The sequence below is a fragment of the Symphalangus syndactylus genome, chromosome 16 (assembly GCF_028878055.3).
Source record: "Symphalangus syndactylus isolate Jambi chromosome 16, NHGRI_mSymSyn1-v2.1_pri, whole genome shotgun sequence".
NCBI classification, from domain to species: Eukaryota; Metazoa; Chordata; class Mammalia; order Primates; family Hylobatidae; genus Symphalangus; species Symphalangus syndactylus.
In genome coordinates, this window is record NC_072438.2 from 32,598,137 (window position 1) to 32,619,375 (window position 21,239).

General features: G+C 43.5%; 1 protein-coding gene across 4 annotated transcripts in view; it reads right to left on the reverse strand.

Annotated features, from left to right (window-relative positions):
* Positions 1-21,239, reverse strand: part of CCDC149 (coiled-coil domain containing 149) — a 111,860-nt gene that overhangs the window by 34,892 nt on the left and 55,729 nt on the right. For all 4 annotated transcript variants that reach the window (XM_055245806.2, XM_055245807.2, XM_063619754.1 and 1 more), the window contains 2 exons: positions 15,158-15,265; positions 205-321 (listed from right to left, as the gene is read on the reverse strand). In XM_055245806.2, the coding sequence (XP_055101781.1) occupies positions 205-321; positions 15,158-15,265 (225 nt within the window). The remainder of the gene's footprint in view (positions 1-204; positions 322-15,157; positions 15,266-21,239) is intronic.

The following is a 21,239-nucleotide window of genomic DNA, read 5'->3' on the forward strand; positions in this document are numbered from 1 at the left end:
AGCAGGGAGCAGAACTGCCTGCTGGAGGCCAGAAACCCAAGAGTCAGCTTGGGACTCTAGTGCAGTGCTGAGGAAGTAAAAGCATTCAACGTGCATCCCAGGCACCCCCACACTCTGAGGAACGAGGGGCACTGTCCACTCTTGTCTGTGTTGTGTCCAGCTGTGCAAATGTATCCCCCACTCTGAATAGATGTTAGTGAGAACCTGTTCCTTAGCTCGCTCTAGCTGCTGCACCAAGTCTTCACGCTCATGGGCTGCAAAGTGTCGCACGCCAATTTCTTCATCTCCAAGCCTTTGTTTGGCAATCGTCATCCTCAAGAGCTGCATTTTCCATTGGTAGAAAAAGAAAAAGGGACAGAGAATAAACAGATCCAAATAAAAACCAAAGGACACTAAGAAACTTTTGGAAGATAAGATACTTTCAAGAAATACTGGAGAAAGCACAAAACAAAGAAATTACTTGCCAGTATCATCCATTTTTAAAAAAATTAAAAATATAGATTGTAGTTAGTGTATACATGCACACACTGTTTAAGGCCTGGGCACTCTAAGCTGGATGTCTGGTGGAGCACTGCCACTGGGAGGAAACAAACTCTGGCTCCCATTAAAATTTAGCAAAGATTCAAAAATGATAACCCAATGCTGGAAGATCTGCTGAGATGGGCACACTCCCACACTCATAACAATGAGGTGACATTATCAAGAGCCTTAAAAGTGTCCCTACCCAATGATCCAGCAACTCTACTTTTGAAAATCTGGGCTGAGAATAATCCCAGACTGCTAACTCTAGGAAAAAATGAAAAATAGATTGCACTGTTACTTAAAGAGTTAAAAACAACAACTAGAAACAATGTCTAACAATAGTGGAATGTTTAGCAAACTACAGTGCAACCAACCAAGTGGCTAATTTGCAGCTGTCTGAAATGAGGCTTATGTGAACTAGGTAACACCAGATAAAGTGTCTATGATGCCATGTTAAGTGGGGGAAAAAAGAATACCAACGTTTCTATGCAGTATGACTAAAATTATACTAAGAACTCTCTCCCTCTCTCTCTCTCTCACACACACACACACATACACACGCACACAGAGAAAGAGAAAGAGAGAGAGAGAGAAAATGACCAAATGCACCCAAATATTAAAAATGTGTGTATTTCGGTGATGGTGAGACTGCTGCTATCTGCTTTTTACTTTCTAACTTTTTTTTTTTTTTTTTGAGATGGAGTCTCGCTCTATTGCCCAGGCTGGAGTGCAGTGGCGCGATCTTGGCTCACTGCAAGCTCCGCCTCCTGGGTTCACGCCATCCTCCTGCCTCAGCCTCCCGAGTAGCTGGGACTACAGGCGCCCACCACCACGCCCGGTTAATTTTTTGTATTTTTAGTAAAGACAGGGTTTCACCATGTTAGCCAGGATGGTCTCAATCTCCTGACCTTGTGATCCACTCACCTCGGCCTCCCAAAGTGCTGGGATTACAGGCATAAGCCACTGAGCCCAGCTTTCACTTTCTAACTTTTAAAATATTCATTCACTGCATGAATTTTATAATATGCCTTTATTTATGTTTTAATATCCTCAGGAATAAAATTGCAGTCTTCCAAAACATAATTTTCCAAAAGATCCCTGCAGAACCCATAGCTTTCCTGGACTCCAGAGCCAAGACCCACCTGCAGCTCCAAACCTTCTAGGTGGGGCTGTAATAGAAACTGTGTGAGAGGCCCAAGAAGACACCAATGGTCTCAGAGCATCCCCTACCTGCCCATCACAACTCCAAGGATTGCCACTGAAGAGTGACTTTCAAAAGTTATGGCAGCACTTTCCAATGTTTCTTTTATGGAGGTTTTAAGTCTGATTCCACACCTCCCCATAGGGCAGATGTGGATGGGTTTCATATATGAATGGGATCCTGGGGACAGTTTTTCACTGTCACACAGATCCGACCCAGCCAGGAGTGCCCGTGGGGGACAATCTCTTCCTTGTTCCTGCATGAATCTTAAGGGATTCATTGCCAGTCGAGAAAATGGCTTAATTTTCAGAGTCTCTGAAGGATTTATGGGCAGGTGAGAGATAGGAAGTTAATTTAAGCCAAGGGAGAATATTAACTAAATTGAAATAATAAATAACAGCAAGGAACTTTGAAAGAAATGATGACTAAAGAAAAATAAAGTGCATTTTCAAATGACACTTACTTTGGGTCCTTATTTGAAAACTACTCAGTTGAACTCAACAAATATTTACTGTGTCCCTACCAAGAGCAAAAGCACCATTGGGACTGGGTGGACAGTGTCCCAGGCAGGTGGAACAGACTGTGCAAAGGCAGGCAGAAGATGCAGGACGCTTAGATGTGCAGATGGCTGCACTTGCTGGAATCTGGTTATAAGTGATCCTCATTATCCATGGATTCTGTATTTGTGAATCTGCCTACTTGCTGAAATTTATTTTTAACCCCAAAATCAATATTTGCAGTGCTTTCATGGTCATTGTCAGACATGCAGAGAGTGGCAAAAAATTACAGTCACCCGACACACACATTCCCACAGAGGTCAAACAAGGCCACATTCTGCCTTCTTGTTTCAGCCCTTGGATTGTAAACAAATGTCTTTTTCATGATCTAGTGAGTGCCACCACATTTGTCACATTTTTATGCTTTTCACTGGTGACTTTGCTGTTTTAAGTGGCCCCCACACATAGTGCCGAAGTGCTGGACGTGTTTGCACTTAGTGTTATCAGTGCAAGAAGGCTGTGAAGTGCCTTATGGAGACAATATGTGTGTTAGAGAAACTTGCTCCAGGCATGAGTGACAGTGCTGTTGAACTCAATTCAATGTTCATGAATTAACTGTATATGTCAAATAAGGTGACGTTAAACAGAGACACACATAAAACAAGGTTATGATTGATCAGTTGACAAAAATGTTGTGACCAGAGGCTTACAGGAACCTAACCTTGCATTTCTCCTAGGAGCAACGGTTCAGTATTCACTAATCCAGTAGTTGGCAGTGACTTCACAGAACAAATTTGTAGCAAAACTGGTAATTCTGCTGATAGCTGATACGCAAAAATTCTATCACATCACACAACTCTTGGCTTGGGACATCAGAACTCCAAAAGTGGAGACACAGGAAGGCAAACGACAAGCCAAATAAAACAATGTCTATCAGATCTGAGGGTCTAGGACCAAGAAAACTCCTGCCTTTCAGTATGAGGCCAACAGGAGGCCCAGGTCGTGTCTTCAAAAGCAGGGTATTTTTCTTGGTCTATGAAAAGCCATACTGACAGCCTGAACTTTAAGTTATAAAACACTGTGGTTTTCCATTCCCAATATGCTTCACTGAGCACTTAATTTAGAATTGCACAATTATGTTTGCTTAATGCCAATTAATTATTAAACATGTTTATTGAGGTCTGACAGCCATATAAAAGAGTCATCTTTTATATATTGGATGCCTGTTAAGCTTCAATAAATATGTTAACAATCATTTGGTGTTTAATGTGCATACAATATCGGCTGTTAAATCTCAGGGCTGGACTGGTTGAAACACTTATTTTTAAAAGTGAGGCCCAAGTTGGTAATAGCTGGATCATTAGTTGTGTCTGAAGCTTAAGTGCAGTCAGCTGAGGGGGTCTAAGGAAGTCACCGCAGGGGAGATGGCACAGCCCCAGGGAGAAGGCTCCTGCCTTCCGAGCTGACAGCTGGTGTGCACTGGAGTTGGCCCACCTAGGGCCTGCATCCTGGCCCCATAGTCTGTGAGCTGTGCAACCTCAGGACCTTGTCTGAACTTCTTGGAGTCTCAGTGTCCTTCTCTGTAAAAACACGGCAGTAAAAGTGTAGCCTTGGACAAGTGCTGTAGGCATGAAGTGAGAGAGTGGGGTTGAGTTAAATGAACACTGAACTCAGGGGAGTTCAAATAGTCACATATATGAGTTTGGGGATTAAAAAGGGGAGGAAAGAGAGGATGAGAGAGAAATAAACCAAAACATTGGGTGATTCTCCCAATTCCTATGCTCAGTATCCCTGCTGGAGAGTGAGGGGAGAGAGTGACTGATAATATATTTACGCAAAGTCACACTGTTCTATTTTTACTTAATACCGCTATTCCGAAGCATACATACACCATGAAGTTTTGGACAATTTCAAAGGACCATCAGGGAGAATTTTGGCTACATACAAGTTTCTGCCTCTTACATGCTGACTTCAGAACCTAACCCTAAGTAAGAAAAGATGGGACTTCTCTTCGATACTTAGCACAGGCCCTGGAGCAAATAATGTGTTTAATAAGTAAATAATAAATGTTAGGGGCTCTTATGATTATTGAAGTTATCATCATCATCCTCCTCCATGTATGTTTCCCCACACAGAAGCCCACGAGGGAAGTCCGACCTTTCTTCTAAGCTAGAGAAAGCAGAGCTCCCAAGCCAACCTTATCTGCGTAGTGCAGGCAAATGATGTTGATTTTCCACCTTGGAAAATGGCTATGAAGCAACCGCTCAGGGCACTTAATTTCCTCAAACAGGGCCATCAAAACTGCACAGCCAGCCTCCCTGTGCCAACCCACAAAGTGGATCAGTGCCTTGCACAGCACCCGCGCCGCCACCAATAGACACATTCAGTTGCTGATTTAGATAGAAATAAATGTTTATGAATGAATTATGGGTGTGAGTCGTCAGCTTGCGGATGAGGCGCAGCTGCAGCTGGGAAGTGGCTGAGGGACATGGCCGCAAAACAAAGTGGTAAAATGGCTTCTGGGTGCCCTGCCCCCAGCTCTGCCAAGGGCCTGCTCAGTCTCTCCTCCATGAAGCCTGCCCAGGCCTCCCAAGTTGGAATGACTTGCTCCTTCCTTGATCTCTTCTTAGCCTTCATCTCTCACAGTCCTAAACATTCTCTACCTCATCCTGTTTTCATTTACCTGAATCTGTTTTACCCAACAGTGAGAGGCAGCCAGGTGCAGGAGCAGCTATTTTCCGGGTGTCATCTCCATTTAGATCCAGCTTCTGCTAATCCTAGCTATGTGCCCTTGGCAAGCTTCTAACCCTGGTGGGTTACATGTGACTTGTTTAAAAAAAAAATTGATAAAATCTATCTTGCAGACAGGACAGCCATGTACAGCTGCCCAGGCTGTACACTGCACAATTCCATCTGTGGAGATCACATTACCACAATAGGAAGATACAATGCAATGATCACTGTCCATGTAACTTCATGAGCTTTCAAAGTGCAATCCCCAGTTACAGTTGGTATAGTTACAATTCTTACACAGTAGCTGTCAATTTGCCAGAGCTATCGAGAAGGTCAGATGAAAGAATCATTAACAGGAAGTGGATGCTAGCCCTTTCTTGCCCCCAGTCCTCGTGTACTGCTGCAGATAGCACACCTGGGGAGAGGTCAGCAACAAAAGGCATTTATTAAACATTCATCTGGAGTGGTGCTGTGCTGGGCAACTCAAAAACAAGACTCTGCCTATTATTTCTTTACTTTTCCTGTTAGTTGCCTCCACATCCTCTCCAAATGCCCCCTGACCTTTTGGAAATATCTTCAAACAAACTGGACATGCGAGATTAAAAAGGCTCCAAGTGGGCCACCTATTGTGTACACCAGAGTCCAAATTCCTAGATTTATATGACATTCCAGTTTTAGTTTAAAACAAAATAATTTGTCACTTAAAACAAAGCAAATCAAAACAGTAGTTTTCATCCTCCTACCCTGGAGATCATCACGCACACACTTATTAGTGTGTATATGGATGTCTCCCAGTTAACAAGCTCCCAATGTAGTCCAGGCGAGCAGTGTGCTAGCAGCTTTCCTTAGACCACTGACGGATAACCCCAATTGGCTCTTCACAGCACTGAGATCTGCACAGAGCCTCTACTAGGGCTGAAGAGGCACAATATGACCTGCTCCCACCTGCCTTCTGACCCCATTTCTAACCATGCCCCTATGTCTGTGCTCCAGCCATGCTGGCTTCCCTCTCTTGTCCTAAACATGCCACTCTCGTGTCTGCCCCTGGGCCTTTGCACTTCCTCTGCCTTTGGAAGAGCCTGCTCACAGGTCTGTTCAGAACCCACTTCTTTTGTCTCATTCAGATCAGATCAAATCTCCCCTCTGAGAAGTCTTCTCTGCACATTATCGCTAGAGGCGTTCATCCCCAAGCCACTCTCAATCCACACTGCCCTGCCTCCCTGTCTTCATCATACTTACCAGAAATAATCACGTTCATCTGCTTGTGTCTACCCCACTGTCAGCTCCATCATGGCATGAACCTTGCTTGTCATATGCACTGAAACACCTTGTCCTCCACAACCGTGTCTGGCTAACCATAGCTCATCCTCATATGCTTCTTAGATCTATTAAATAGGAAGCTCTCATTCTGTGCTCCCCACAACTCTCAGAGGCAGACATTGTCATCTCCTCTTTACAGTGGAGACAACCCCCTGAGAGGATGGCACATGGCTCTGAGGCCAGTGTTAACTGGCCAAAAGCTTCAGGTTGAGGGCACTGTGGCCCACTGGGAACCATGTACAAATCAATGGGCCAGGCCAGGCGTGGTGGCTGATGCCTATAATCCCAGCACTTTGGGGGTGCTGAGACAGGTGGATTACTTGAGGTCAGGAGTTCTAGGACAGCCTGGCCAATATGGTGAAACTCCGTCTCAACTAAAAATACAAAAACTAACTGGGCATGGTGGTGCACACCTGTAGTCCCAGCTACTCAGGAGGCTGAGGCAGTTGAATTGCTTGAACCCGGGAGGCGGAGGTTGCAGTGAGCCGAGATCACGCACTGCACTCCAGCCTGGGTGACACAGCGAGACTCCATCTCAAAATAAAATAAAATAAAAATAAAACTCAGTGGGCCACAGTGCCCCGGGACTGAAGCTTTTGGCCAGGTAACACTTAGCACTAACGTGCCACGCCATGCACTATCCTAGGTGCTGATCCCCATTCACCCATTTAAGTCCACCAAGCACCCTTGGCAGGTATTATTGCTATCCTTATTTGTACATGAGAAGCTGAGACATAGAGAGGTGGAGGAACTCGCCTATGTCACAAATCTTATAAATGGCAGTCAGGAATTGAGCCCTGGCAGTTCAGGGCTCTGAAGTCTATGCTGCGCTGCCTCTCTTCACAACTGTGGCAACAATCCCTGCACAGCAGCTCCCCTGGAGAATGTGCTCTATGTTAAGTGCTTTATAGAACTTTCTTTATTTAATCCTCACAAAAGGCAAACTGCATGCCTTCCTGCACCAAGCCCCTGACACCCTAAGCTCGCTCCCCTCACAGGGTCTTTGGACTTCACACCCCATATCCCTATATCTGACCCTTCCCACCACACTTCCTTCAGGGCTCTGTGTCACGCACATGCGCGGAGGGCCTTCCCTGATCACCTGATACAAACAGCATCCCTGCCCCACCTGGGCTGTACTCTCTAGCTCCTTATCCTGCTTTAGTTTTTTACTTAGCACGTATCACCTCCTGACATATTACACCACACCGCAGTTCATCAATATAAGACTCCATCAACTTTAAGAGCCACTGCTGTGCACCTCTAAAAAGAATAAAAAGTGCCAGTCATAACTACACAATACTGACTGTATCAGAGATGTCCAAATGTGAAAAACTGTGCATCTTGGAATCTGTGAAATATGATTTATTTGCTTACTGTCCATCTGCCCCCACTTGAACGAAACCCCCATGGGAGCAGGGACTCATTGATATTGTTTGCTGTTAGCCCTAGACCAGTCTGTCCTCAACAAATACATGTTGAAATGAATTGCACCCAACCAGCCTCCATGAGGCAAGTACTACTGCTATCCCCATTGTACAGATGAGAACAACTAAGGCACGAAGAAGTCAAGCAATTGTCCCAAGTTCACACAGCTAAGAAGCCCCTGAATCACTGTCAGATAGTTCAGCACATGTTGCTCCCAGAGCCAAAATCTTTAGTGTCCCATGAAGCAGTTTTAAAGAAGCTCTGATTTATTTTTATTTTAGTGTGTAATTTGGATATGGTGTATGATAAAATAAGTCTTGGGCAGAGATATCTTTCAGAATCGGTTCTCCACTAGGAAGTGTAATTATGTTCACAGTCTATGGGATGAATATCTGAAAACCATGCTGTTTTGGTCACGTGGTCTACCCAGACTATGAGCTCATGTAAGCCATGACAGGCTCAAATAAGGTATCTGAAGACCAAGTGTATCCAATTCACTTACGAATAAAACATTAGAGACTGCTGTGCTAGACTGGCCGCTTGCTGGACTCACTGAGCATTGCCTATAGTTCATAATCAAGATCCCAGGTACAGCAAGACATGATAGGGCGGGGAGGTGGGGTGCGGTGAAGGGCCCTTCTCACTCATTGTAATTCCTCATAATTAATTTCTATAGTGCCCCAAGGTGAGAGCTTTTCATTAGAGTGCCATCTTCACTTCAGTTTCTTGCAGGCTAGGACATCTCTCTGCTCCCTTTGAAGCATAAAGCAAAACAGCTTCCGAAGAGCTCTCTGATCCCTCATCCTGGACCATGACAAACATCCACAGCTGAGCACTCCTTTTTAACGAAGTGTACTTTAATTAGTCACTTGCACACTCACTTGTCTGTCTTTATTGGCTTGTAGCTGTATCTTAATTGGTCTGCTCATCAAATTCACCCAAAAGTCCCATGTCAATAGAGGTATGTTCACAGAAGGTCTCTATCATTTTACGGCACCAATGCCAGATAAAACAGAGGTACCTAAAGACCTTCAGCTGGTGTAACATAAAGCTCATTATTAAGGGCAAAACCCTGTGTTAATGCAATATCACAACAGCTAAATTTAAATTTGCCAGCAGGGGCCCAAGAAGTGTAAATGCGTGACATTGGTAGGAGCATTTGCCTACTGCAAATTTCTTTGCTTTTGAATACATCGCACTGTATTACTGGTCCTCTGCACGAAAGTGCCATAATCTTTAAAGTAAACAGACAAGAAGACCAACTGCCATCTGTCCCAATGGGAAAACGAATTGCCACTTCTGGCATATCCTATTGGGTGCTTATTCCACAAGGAGTACACAAAATGCAAGAAAGTTCCCAGGAGCTTGGCACCAAAGCAATAATGCTTGATGCTGGCAAAGTCGAGGCTGGTGGTTAGGAGGGCTGACTTTTGGGGATCCATCTGCCACATGCCAGGTGTCTCACCAGGATCATTGACTCTACTTGGGGGGACATATCTAGTTCACTGGAAATAGCTGATCAATAGAGAGGAAGATCTTAAGATTTCTGGTGGAATTCTTGCACAAGTGGATTCCAAGTCAATATGGGCGCATGTTATGCTAAAGACAACAGCAACACTTACCTTAAGTGCTTGCTAGGTGTTATGCACCATGCAACACCCTTTACAAACGATATTGCATGCAAGTCCATCCCTAAATCATTAAATCTCATTGTCCTGTTCTCTTTTCTTCTCAGACTAAGCACTGTCTGATGAAATTACTTATATATTTTATTTTCTTATTATCTACTCCCCAACTAGAATATCAGCGCCATGGGAGCTAGTACCCTGTCTTTCTTATTCTTTGATGTGTCCTCAGCTGCTAGAATGGCAATTAGCATGTAGGAAGTCCCCAATTATGTGGGGAATAAATGATGTGGTGAATAAATGATTAAACAATTCGATGAGAGGTATTATTATTGCCACTTTACAGATGCGGAAACTGAGGCCTGGAGAGAAAACTGACTTGCCAAAGGCCGCAGACAATAACTGGCAGAACGAGAACATAAACCTGGGCCTGACAATCTTAAAAGGTGGACCTCTTGGGCTGCACTACACTGCTCCACTTCACAGAGACAGGCTGGAGCTATCTTTTCCTACAGTCCAAATATTTCCAAGTTCAGTGACTTCTTTGGTAACCTGACATTTGTCATGGTACCAGTATTTATCACACAGACATTGGCAAAATGTTACAAGTCAGGCTTCTTTCAGAGAGCTGGTTCAGGAGCACGCTTCAGGGTACAGTAGTCCCCCTAATCCTTGGTATCAGTTACCTGCGGTCAACTGTGGTCTGGAAATATTAAATGGAAAATCCCAGAAATAAAAAATTTATAAGATTTATATTGTATGCCGTTCTGAGTAGCATGATGAAGTCTCGTGTCCCAGTCCGTCCCACCTGGCCCCACTGGAGAGATGCAAATCCTTCCTTTGTCCATGCTGTCTACGCTACCCACCCCTTAGTCACTGAGTAGCCATCTCAGGTATCAGGTCAACTGTCACAGTATTACAGTGCTTGTGTTTAAGGAACCCTTATTTTACTTAATAATGCCCTAGCTGGGCACTGTGCTGACGCCTGTAATCCCAGCACTTTGGGAGGCCGAGGCGGGTGGATCACGAGGTCAAGAGATCGAGACCATCCTGGCTAATATGGTGAATCTCTGTCTCTACTAAAAATACAAAAATTAGCTGGGTGTGGTGGCACGTGCCTGTAGTCCCAGCTACTCAGGATGCTGAGGCAGGAGAATCGCTTGAACCCGGGAGGTGGAGGTTGCAGTGAGCTGAGATTGCACCACTGCACTCCAGCCTGGTGACAGAGTGAGACTCCATCTCAAAAAATAAATAAATAAATAAATTAATTAATTAAAAAATAATGACCCCAAACACAGATTGCACCACTGCACTCCAGCCTAGCAACAGAGCGAGACTCCATCTCAAAAAAATTAATAAATAAATACAATAAAAAATAATGACCCCAAACACAAGAGCAGTGATGCTGCCAACTTGGACATGCCAAAGAGAAGCCACATACTGCTTCTTTTAAGTGAAAAGGTGAAAGTTCTCAGCTTAAGGGAAAAAAAAATCATATGCTGAGGTTGCTAAGATCTGCAATAAGAACCAATCTTCTATCCATGAAATTGTCAAGAAGGAAAGAGAAATCTGTGCTAGTTTTGCTGCTGCACCTCAAACTACAAAAGCTACAGCCACAGTGCATAAGTGCTCAGTGAAGATGGAAAAGGCATTACATTCGTAGGTAGAAGACATGAAGAGAAATGGGCTCTGACTGATGGCAACCGAGAGCTGCACTAACCCAGGTTTCAGGCATCCACTGGGGGTCTTGGGAAGTATCCCCCAGATAAAGAAGGACTGCTGTCTTTGTGATTCCAATGTCCTCTGCTAGTTCTGCTGTTTGACCTACTAATCCTTAAATTCTCCGAGACTCCTTTTTTCCTCCTGATCCCCTTTCCCTGAATCCACTCTTTTCTTAACGCCCAGAACAGGAAGCAGGCCAACCTCTGGGGCAGGCCAAGGGGAGCCTGAGTCTCTCCTCATTCCTTGTAGACTGACACACTGAGAGCCCTGGGCAATGTGCAAAGCTTTTCCAGGGTAATGAGTGGCTTCGTGAGCCCTCCTTTTCCCAGAGGGCTCCTCTAACTTTGTTAATATTTAAGAACTGTAATTTTTAAGGAAGGGGAGGGTATCCAGTAGGTTTCCCTTTTCACATCTCTCATCTGGTTTGGCTTGGAAGTTTGTGTTAGTTTGGGAGCCTGAGAAATTCCTGGGCACTGGACAGAGATAGCAGGAGGTAATCGATCACACAGGCCCCCCATCACAGGATGTCCATGTTGGCACAAGAACGCTGCCCCCTGCCCCATGTGAGAGCTAAGCTGCTTGGAAGCCAGGGTGGCAACAAATCTTTCAGGAGGCTGTTTGGAAATGCTTTATGGCCCATAGGGTTACAAGGCTCTAGCTGAACAAATGGAAAAATTAGTCTACCCTAAAATATCCAAGGCAAGTAATTTCCTATCACCTTGTTTTTCAAATGTACTTAACATCTAGAATCTGGGCTTCCCAAAATATAGATAAGGGTCATCAGTTAAAATGGCAACTCAGAGATAAAAATCTTCCACTTTAACAGTCACTCATAAAATGACGCCAGCAGCCCTGCTGTTTGGCCTCAGAGTTAGGCATCCAAAAACAACAATTATTAAGTATTCTTCAATTTAACAGACTTGAACCAGCCAATGAGCAGGACACTTATCCTTTGTCCCCCAAGGCTCAGCAACTGACCCTTTGCTGTCTCCACAGAAGCTTCATAAAGACACGTATCTGGGGTTAGCTCCCCCTCTGTTGGGACAGTTTGCTTTTCTGGTTCCTTTCTCCAAATTTCTAAACTACTTCTTACCCCACAAAGTACTGATGACAACCAGATGGCAGTTGGTCTGTTTATTTCTTGCATGCTTTTTTTCTTTTTCTCTTCCTCTTCCTTGAATCATTTTGCTCTTCTTTTTGTTCCCTTTATTCTTTCATTTCATTCATTTATTTATTCCATTCCATTCCTTCAGTAGAGATTATATAATACCTACCTATCAAGAACTAAGAATGCTAATTTATAGGATACAGATGGAAATTCGGCCCTCAAAGAGCTTCCCCTTGGGGCTGGCGGTGCCATACAAGTGTGAGCAGAGGGGCAGAGCAGGACATTGCAGGCTGCATGGGACTGACACCTAAGAGCTGGAGAAGGCTGCATTTGACCTATGACCTGAGAGGAGCAGAAGCTTGCAGGGGAAGTAAAGGGGAAGAGTATTCCAGATTGAGCAAACAGCAGGTGCAAAGGTCCTGTGGCCACAGGCAGTGTAGCCCAGCAAAGGGGCTGAAATTAGTGCTCTAGGGCTCAAGTATGAGGTGACTAGGAGCAAGGATGTGGCTGTAGAAATCAGTAGGGGTCAGATCATGGGGACCTAGCACACCGTGATCATGGAGGCCTAGTGCACCAGTAGGTAGAACTGAATGCAGACAATGATGGAAGAGTTGGAGTAGAAAGTGCCATAATTAATGTAAAAAAAAAAATTGAAGGTTTAACTCATTCTCTACCACACAGTCACAGTTACCTGGGAACAGGGGCTTCTGAGGTTCTCAAGAAAGCCTGGTGTCATTATGGAATGAGTAAACTGGCCTCCAGGTGGGGGTTGAGGGAAGGATGATCATGACTCACATGAGCCTGAAAATAAACCAGCCCTGCAACTTTAGAGGCAAATGAGAATAAATGGAATCTCTGGGGCTCACTGCAGTTAGACTTCTTTTTTTTTTTTTTTTTTTTTTTTTTGAGGGAGAGAGGCCAGATACTGAAATGGGGAGGTTTGCTGAACAATAGAACATCTTCCTCTGCCCCTTTTGGCAGGTAAATTTCTTTACAGGCCATGAATAGGAGTCACTAAATTCTAAACCTAAGGTGAGAAAACAAAGTTTGATAAATGTGCCCAGGTACTGGAATAAAGACTCAGAGAGCATGCAGATCACAAAGTTCAGACTGTGACCACCTGTGCTCAGCGTTACACACACAAACACACTCTCTCACACACATTAACACACTCACACACATGCCCTCCCTTTCTTTTCTTTCTTTTTGAAAGAGATGGAGTCTCATTCTGTCATCCATGCTAGAGTGCATTGGCATGATCACGGTTCTCTGCAGCCTCAACCTCCTGGGCTCAAACAATCCTCCGGCCTCAGCCTCCTGAGTAGCTGGGACTACAAGCGCATGCCACCACGCCTGGCTGCTCTCTCTTTGTTTCCGTGAACTGTCAGTTGCAAATGTCAATTCCTAAAATTCTCATACCTAAAAGGCAAAAGAACTGAAAATGACCAAAAGATGAGACAGGAGCATATTTAAGAAAGTTGAGGGGAGGAGCAGCAAAGGAAAAAAAATGAAATAAAATGGAAAAAATATGTTATCTGTCAGTCAAGAAGAGTCACAGATCCAAAAGTCACATCTTAAATATGTTTCAGTATTTCATGGGTTTATAAACTCCTCTAGTATTTTCACGGGCTTAAAGAAAACTATTGCATACATTTTCTTTCATTCTCTAGAAAATCTTGCCCTGCTGCTGTCACTTGAGGAAGTGAGTAAGAAGGTCTGTCCTTTCATTATTGACTAAACACCTAGGTTACAGAGCTTAAATCCTTTTAATGATGCATAAAACCACACGAGGGGCCGGATTAGCTTGTCCAGTGTTAATTAGAGCCTTTCCTGGACATTCTTTCCCACCCTCTATTTCATGACCAGGAATAGTAAAGCCTAAGTTTTCAAATTTATGTTAAATCTGAGAGGTTAAAAAAAATTTAAGGCCAGTTAAGTGGAGAAGAAGCTGTGTAAAGAAGGCTTACTAGATGTATATATGCCCTCAAGTCAGGACTCTCAAGCCAGCAGTATGCAGCATCCTGTCTGAAATCTTGTTATGGAAGAGCTCTCTGGACGACCCAGGCAATTCTACGCACTTTTTTAAAAGAGTGAGCATTTTCCAAAATGGCTCCTTCTAATAACCAACAACTCCCAGCAATGATGAAAGTCACCATCATTTGTCAAGCAATTTGGTAACATCTAAAAACATTTCCCCAAGAACTGCTCCCTTCCAACACACCACACACACACACACACACATACACACACACACACACACACACACTATAGTTTTCTTGAGTCCACTTTCAAAGCCATCTCTGTAGCAAAAGCCACCTCTGGCAAGGAGTTGGAAATGAATCAACCTTGGCAAAACGGGAAATGATTTGGGGGGACAGAATTAAACTTGGGTAGTTTTTCTTGCCTTTCTCAATTGTACTTTTGTTCATAGCTTCAGCTGAGAGAGAGAGTGCACACATTTAGTTGGGAGTTTATGAGTTCATATTTTATAATTAATGTTGCCAACAGGGGAGTTTGATTAATACCAAGCAGTGGATTTTGAGCAATGTTCCATACAAATTGCCAAATTTAGCAATAAAATAAATTGGTTATGCGAACATAATTAGTAGGATGACTACTTAAAATTCAAAACCGAATGTGAATAATTCCAAATCATCTGAGCCACAAATCCATTATTTGTATATAAGGGGGAAAGAATAACATTTGGGTTTTATTTTGCCCTCAACTGCAGTGTTATTCACCACCAAGTTGAACATAATGAAACTTTCACAATGGACTATGGCAATATTTTAGAGCCACTGAGAAACACACATATACATGCATGCACACACACAAAGGGAATGTAAAAAGGTAAGATACGCTAAACTGTGAATTTTCATTATAAATTTAAAAATCTGTAACAAACTTTTCAACAAATGCTGCATTACGTTTTTCCGATGTGCAATATATAAAACCAAATGCACAATTTTGCAGCAGAGCTTTTTCCCTGTAAATACAGTACCTTGTTGTCACCCTGGACTTCTCCAAGCCTTTGCTGAAGTTCTTTAATTTCTTCTCCCAGATGTTTGTTTCGGTCCTGAGAATCTCTCAATAGTTGTGCAAGATTAGCCTAGAAATATCAACACATTATGAAATACAATCAGAAATGGAGGAGTGGATAAATGCAGGGCTTTATTGGGCTTGTGGATGCTGGCGTCCAACCCCAGCTGAACCACACAAAGCCTGTTATAGTAAACACATATATGAATGCAGCCAGTGTGTGAATCACACCACTACAATGGCATGCAGGAAAATGAAGTTGGCCATGAACCTCAATTTGGGGATATTCTTTGTTTCCAGAATGGCTCACAGAGGGTACTTGCACAAGCAATGGAAGAGTCAGTCTTATTTGCCTTTAAAAAAAAATTGTGAGGCTGAGGCAGGAGAATTGCTTGAGCCCAGGAGGCAGAGGTTGCAGTGAGCTGAGATTGTGCCACTGCACTCCAGCCTAGGTGACAGAGCAAGACTCTATCTCAAAAAAAAAAAAAGAGAGAGAGAGAGAGAGTTTATCACTAAAAATCTGGAAAAAGGACATAGAGTTCAATTATAAAACTTGGGCCAGGCCAACAATATAGAAAAAATTTCATTTTCTTGTTTGGATAGCTTTTTATTCTTCAAATATATGTTGTCTCATGAGCTTTCGTGTGTGACCTCAATGCCTAGAATTTTGATTGTAATTCTAGGGGGCGGCCAGAGAAGAGGTCAGTGACGAGCAACAATCTCTGAAATCAGGATCCGGAACAAATGCAACAGTTTCCTGGGCTGGTTTTCCCCTTCTTTATTTCCTTATTCTACCTCACATAGTACTAAATAGCCAGGATAATCACCCTCCATTCCCATCTTCATGACATCATCCTTTCCTTAAGATTTGCCTCCTATTGGGATCCAGGTCCCTCTGGTCTTCATGGCAGTCCATCAGCCAGCCTCCCCTTTCGGTGTGGCTCCATCTCACAGCCTCATCGTCCCTTTCCCCAGAGCATGCAGACATCTTTTGCCATATCCTCACCCCTTTCCCACATTTCCTGAACCTGGGATTCCTGGCTGCCCATCTAGCTACCTATTCCAGCCTTTTACTCATATTCCTCCTCACTCACATGGCTTCTTGTTCTCCTGTACTATTCCTACTTTGCTAATGGACTTGCCCTAATTCTCACCTGACTTATCATATTCTTATTGAACCTTAGCAGAAAGAGACTACAAGTTACTGAAAGGCAGAGATTCTGCTTTCTGCTTCTTCCACTTCTATGTGCATTGTTCCAGACAGTGCTCAGGTACCGACGAGTGTTTTAAAAGCTCATGATGAATAAATGAAGGAAGAAAGGAAGGAAGGAAGCAAGTAAGCAATCTGAACAGTCCTCCTGGAAGGGGAAATCATTCAAGGAGAGTCAAACAAGGGATATTACAGATGATCTTAATATGAAAGAATCCCTTCCTGCTACAGCTGAAGAAACCCAAATCCACAGAGGTTAGGGAACTAGCCCAACTGGAATGGCTACATTTCCAAAGACTTCAATGCTAATACTTTGGGGAATATGTAACTATGGTGGGTACTAAAAAGAGAATTAAAGAGAAAAGAAGATAACGATTACATGTTGGCTGACCTCCCGTATCCCATTTGTTGGGATATCCTGTTGTCTTACCTACTAGGTCTCCCCACCTCATGCTCACCTCCCTGTGGTCCCCACACAGAACAGGCACGATCCTATCTCAGTGCCAGGGCCCTATTCTCTCTGTTTGGAATGCTGTCCCTCCAGAGAGCCTCTTGGTTCACTTCCTCACCTCCTTCAGTCTTGCTCAAAGGTCACCGTCTCAACAGGGTCCATCTTGACTGATCGATTCAATACTGAAACCTTCCTCTATGCTACCTTATCTTTTTTCTGGAGCACTTGCCATCTGTTAATATACCATATCATTTACTTCATGGTTCATTGCTTACTGTTGACTCCTTGTCTCCCTCTCCTTACTAAAACATAAGTTCCATGAAGGGCAAGGAACTTTGTTGTCTCTACTGACCTCTCCCAAGCACCTAGTAGATGCTCCATAACTGTTTTTAAAATAAGAGGCAATAAGCTGAGTGTGGAGGTTGCGCTCTCACTGGGAGAGATCAGGAATAATAAGAGCGTGTACCAAGACTGAAACCAATGCCTGGCATGGAGACTTGCATAGAAAATCATTCATCCCCAGCTGGCTGCCATGGCTTACGCCTGTAATCCCAGCCCTTCGGGAGGCCGAAGCGGGCGGATCCCCTGAGGTCAGGAGTTCAAGACCAGCCTAGCCAACATGGTGAAACTCTGTCTCTACTAAAAAATACAGAAATTAGCCAGGCGTAGTGGCGCATGCCTGTAGTCCCAGCTACAGTGCAGGCTGCGGCGGGAGAATCCCTTGAACCCGGATGGTGGAGGTTGCAGTGAGCTGAGATTGTGCCACTGAACTCTAGCATGGGCAACAGAGAGAGACTTTGTCTCAAAAAAAAAAAAAAAAAAAAGAAAAACATTCATCCCCACTGGCTGGATTTAATCAAGCCCTGATCTCCACTCACTTATTTGAGAACATTACTCAGTAACTCCATTGAATTTTTCAGCCCCCTATTTGCAAAGCTCCCATCTTGTAATATGTGAGTTCTAATTTTCCCAGATTTCTGTTCTCCTAAGACAAAAATTTAGTGATGGATGAGGAAAATGAAAATCTATTTTGTAGGTAGGAAAGCAAAGAAACAAGAGACATTGTGAACAAATGACTGTCTTTGGAAATTTCCCTGAATGGGAGGAATCAGAGAGACGAGGTTGCATTCTGATCATGCCACTTCCTGGGCTGGGTGACCTGGCAGGAGTTTCTTAATCTCTTGGGTCTCCCATCTGTAAGATGGAGCTAGCAACACATAGTTATTTGATCTTTAAATAATGAACAAAGAACGCCTACCACAGTGCCTGGCATCCTGTGTGGGCTCATTAAAGGCGGGTTACCTCCCTCAACTATGCCCACTCCGTGGCTCCTACTCCAACGCTCAGTGAACACAGTGTAGATGCAGCGAAGGCCTCCTTGGACACAGCTGACTCCTTTGCAATCCTGCCCCTTTATTGTTGATTATTCGTTCATTCATTTATCTGACAAATATTTATTGGGCACCTGGCATCTGTCTGGCACTGTTTTAGACCTGGAGATACAGCAGCAAACAATACAGACAAAACCCTTGCCCTTGGAAACTGACATTGAATGGGTGACATTACATTAACTACATTATATTACAATAGAATATATAATGAATCCGTGTGCTAGATGATAATATGCTGCAGAGAAAAATAAAGCAGGCAAAGGGAACAGAATGTGTTGGAAGAAAGGGCCACAGAAGGTTTCACTGAGAAGGCCACATTTAAATCAAGACTTGAAAAAGGAGAGAGAGAGAGCCTTGTAGATATCTTGGAGAAAAAGTCCCAGACAGGGGAAAAGGCAAACAGGCTTCCCTCTCTCCCTCTCCCCATCACATCTCAAAACTTCCATTTGAAAGCACAGCTCAAGGCCACAAGAGCAGGCTGACCACAAGGACTACAGCAAAGTCGAGAGATGACTCAATTCTTGATTTTCTTTTCCTGGATCCCCCTCTCCATCCACAGCTCTCCTTCCTTAGCTCAAGGTGTCACATGTGGGTGGCCTCTGCCTTTCCTCCATGGAACTCCAGAACATTCCCCAGACATTAGCTCATTGATCCTTTTCCCTGGCAGCAAACATAATCCCTCCCTACCAGATGGAGGGCCAGGCCACTGGGCAGCAGTGACTGTCCCTGGGGAGCAGCGGGAGGAGCAGCCCAGCGCTTGCTCAGTCTGGGAGCTGGCTGCCAACTGCACATTCAGGTGAATCTCAGCATCCCCGTCTGGAGGAGATGCAGCAAAATTCACCTAAACCTTCATTTAGCAGAAGAGAGGTCCAAAGAAATGTCTGTAAGGGCAACAATGAAAATGTAAAAAAAGACAAGGGAAAAAAATCTCCAACCTCCCTAAGCTTCCCTTTTTAAATCAATATTTCCTTAGTCTCTGGTGGGCGGGAAGACCCTGACATTCACTGACCAATGTAACTGCAGTGTCTACATTGGTAGCTACTGTATTGGTAAACCAGTACAACTCAATCTATTGGTGGGAAAAGAGTTCTCTTTTTCCAATCCATAATAGATCAATACTTTTTAAAAATCTAATAAAAATGAGTTACTAGGCAGATAAACTTAAGAAGACAAGAAGATAAAACCCCAAGTGTGTATCATTAGATTCAACAGACATAAAACCATGCTGTCAAATTGCTATAAAAGTTTCTGAACACTTACTCTCAATTTCTGTATGTATCTTGTCATGGACCAGAAACAATTAGGTTGCAGCCTGGCCCTGGTCCTTGGGCCTCACTTTAAAAAGCATTGAGCTCAAATGGTTTTCCTAGGGATATGGAAATTAGAGTAAAGAAGACACTCAGTATAAAAATCAGTCAATAATTCCAGTGATGGCCAGGACAGAAGGCAGGGCTGCTTTAGGAAACAGTTATTTAGAGACCCAGTGATGTGATTATTGAAAATTACTTACTCTAGAGCCTGGCTGAAAAGAAATCTATGAGGAGCCAGGCATTTCTACATTAGCTGCAAAACAATGGTTTATTAAAATCGCAATCCTCCAAGTGAGTTCACTGTAAATCTACCCCAGCTTTAAACTTGACCCCTGGAGTACAGTGGGGTGGGGGTGGCACCACTGCTTCAAAGCAGGTGACTACAATTTTCTTTTACCTTTAACAGGCTAGATTCCTTGTCAACATACAATTCTTTTCTATTCAGTCCCTCCACCTCCTCAACTCCAAAACAATAACTTTGAAAACTAGAAAATGACTATTCTGATATGGTGCCTCATTCCTTGATATATACCTTAAAGAACAACAAAAAAAAGAAAGTAGTACATTTCAAAGTGCTCAAAATAGAGGAGAAAAGTTCACACGATTCTTTTGACCAAAAGTAACACCCATGACTCACACACGTTCACTATAACAATCCATCAAGCTGACACACGGTGCCTGCTTATAATTTATCAGCTATGCAGAGCACTTTGTCTCCCTGTTACTGAGAAGGACTCTGTGACCATCAGTTTAGAATAACAGCACTACGTAAAGGAAATGTCAGGGAAAAGTGGCAGCCTGCCTAAGACTGGGTTTCACAGGGAAGGAAAACAAAACCAAGAGATTCTTTCCTCTAAATCTCTGGGGGCAGGAGGCAGCATAAATAGCAAAACATAAAAAGTTTTAAAAAGAAGCCTCTTTTAAATATTCAGATCAAGCAAGAGCTGACATTAAAGGTTGACATTTTCGCTCTGATAATAGTGGAATGTTGAATATAGTGGGATACGTGATAGAATCCATGTACTGAAGTCACTCTTTCTAGCTAGGAGTTTATTAAAATTGTGATGGGGAAGGGAGGGAAGAGAGATTTGATGAAAACATAGCGGAGAGATTCAAGGCCGAAAGGATATGACAGCTTTCCATTCTGAAACACCTTCCTTTGTCAAGGAACAACTCAATCCCCAATTATAAATGATGCCTGCAGAAGCAATTCACCAAAGCCAGCCCTGGGTGTGGGAACTGGGAAGCCCTGGAAATTCTCTCTGGACAGGGATGATGACTACAAATACTGACAGTTGTTGTGAAGGCAAAGACCAGGAAATTGACAGAGCTGTCGGATCTCACCCCCAACCTCTTCCCAACTGTTTGCAGGAATCCTCACCAAGGTAGGTTAGCCACATGGGAGAAGGCAGCTATCTTGCAGCATTTCTTTAAGCCCTGCTGCACCCTGAACTCTAGCTCTTGCCTCTACCACCGTTCCAATTCCCCTATAAATGCTGCAAAATATGTCAGAATGGTTTACACACTACAGATGCAACATGCTTTTTAAACTTCTAAGAACCAATGGAAGATTTTAAAATACGGACAATCCCTGATTTAATGATGCTTCGACTTATGATCTTTCAACTTTACAATGGTGTGAAAGAGATAGGCATACAGTAGAAACTGTAGTTTGAGTATAT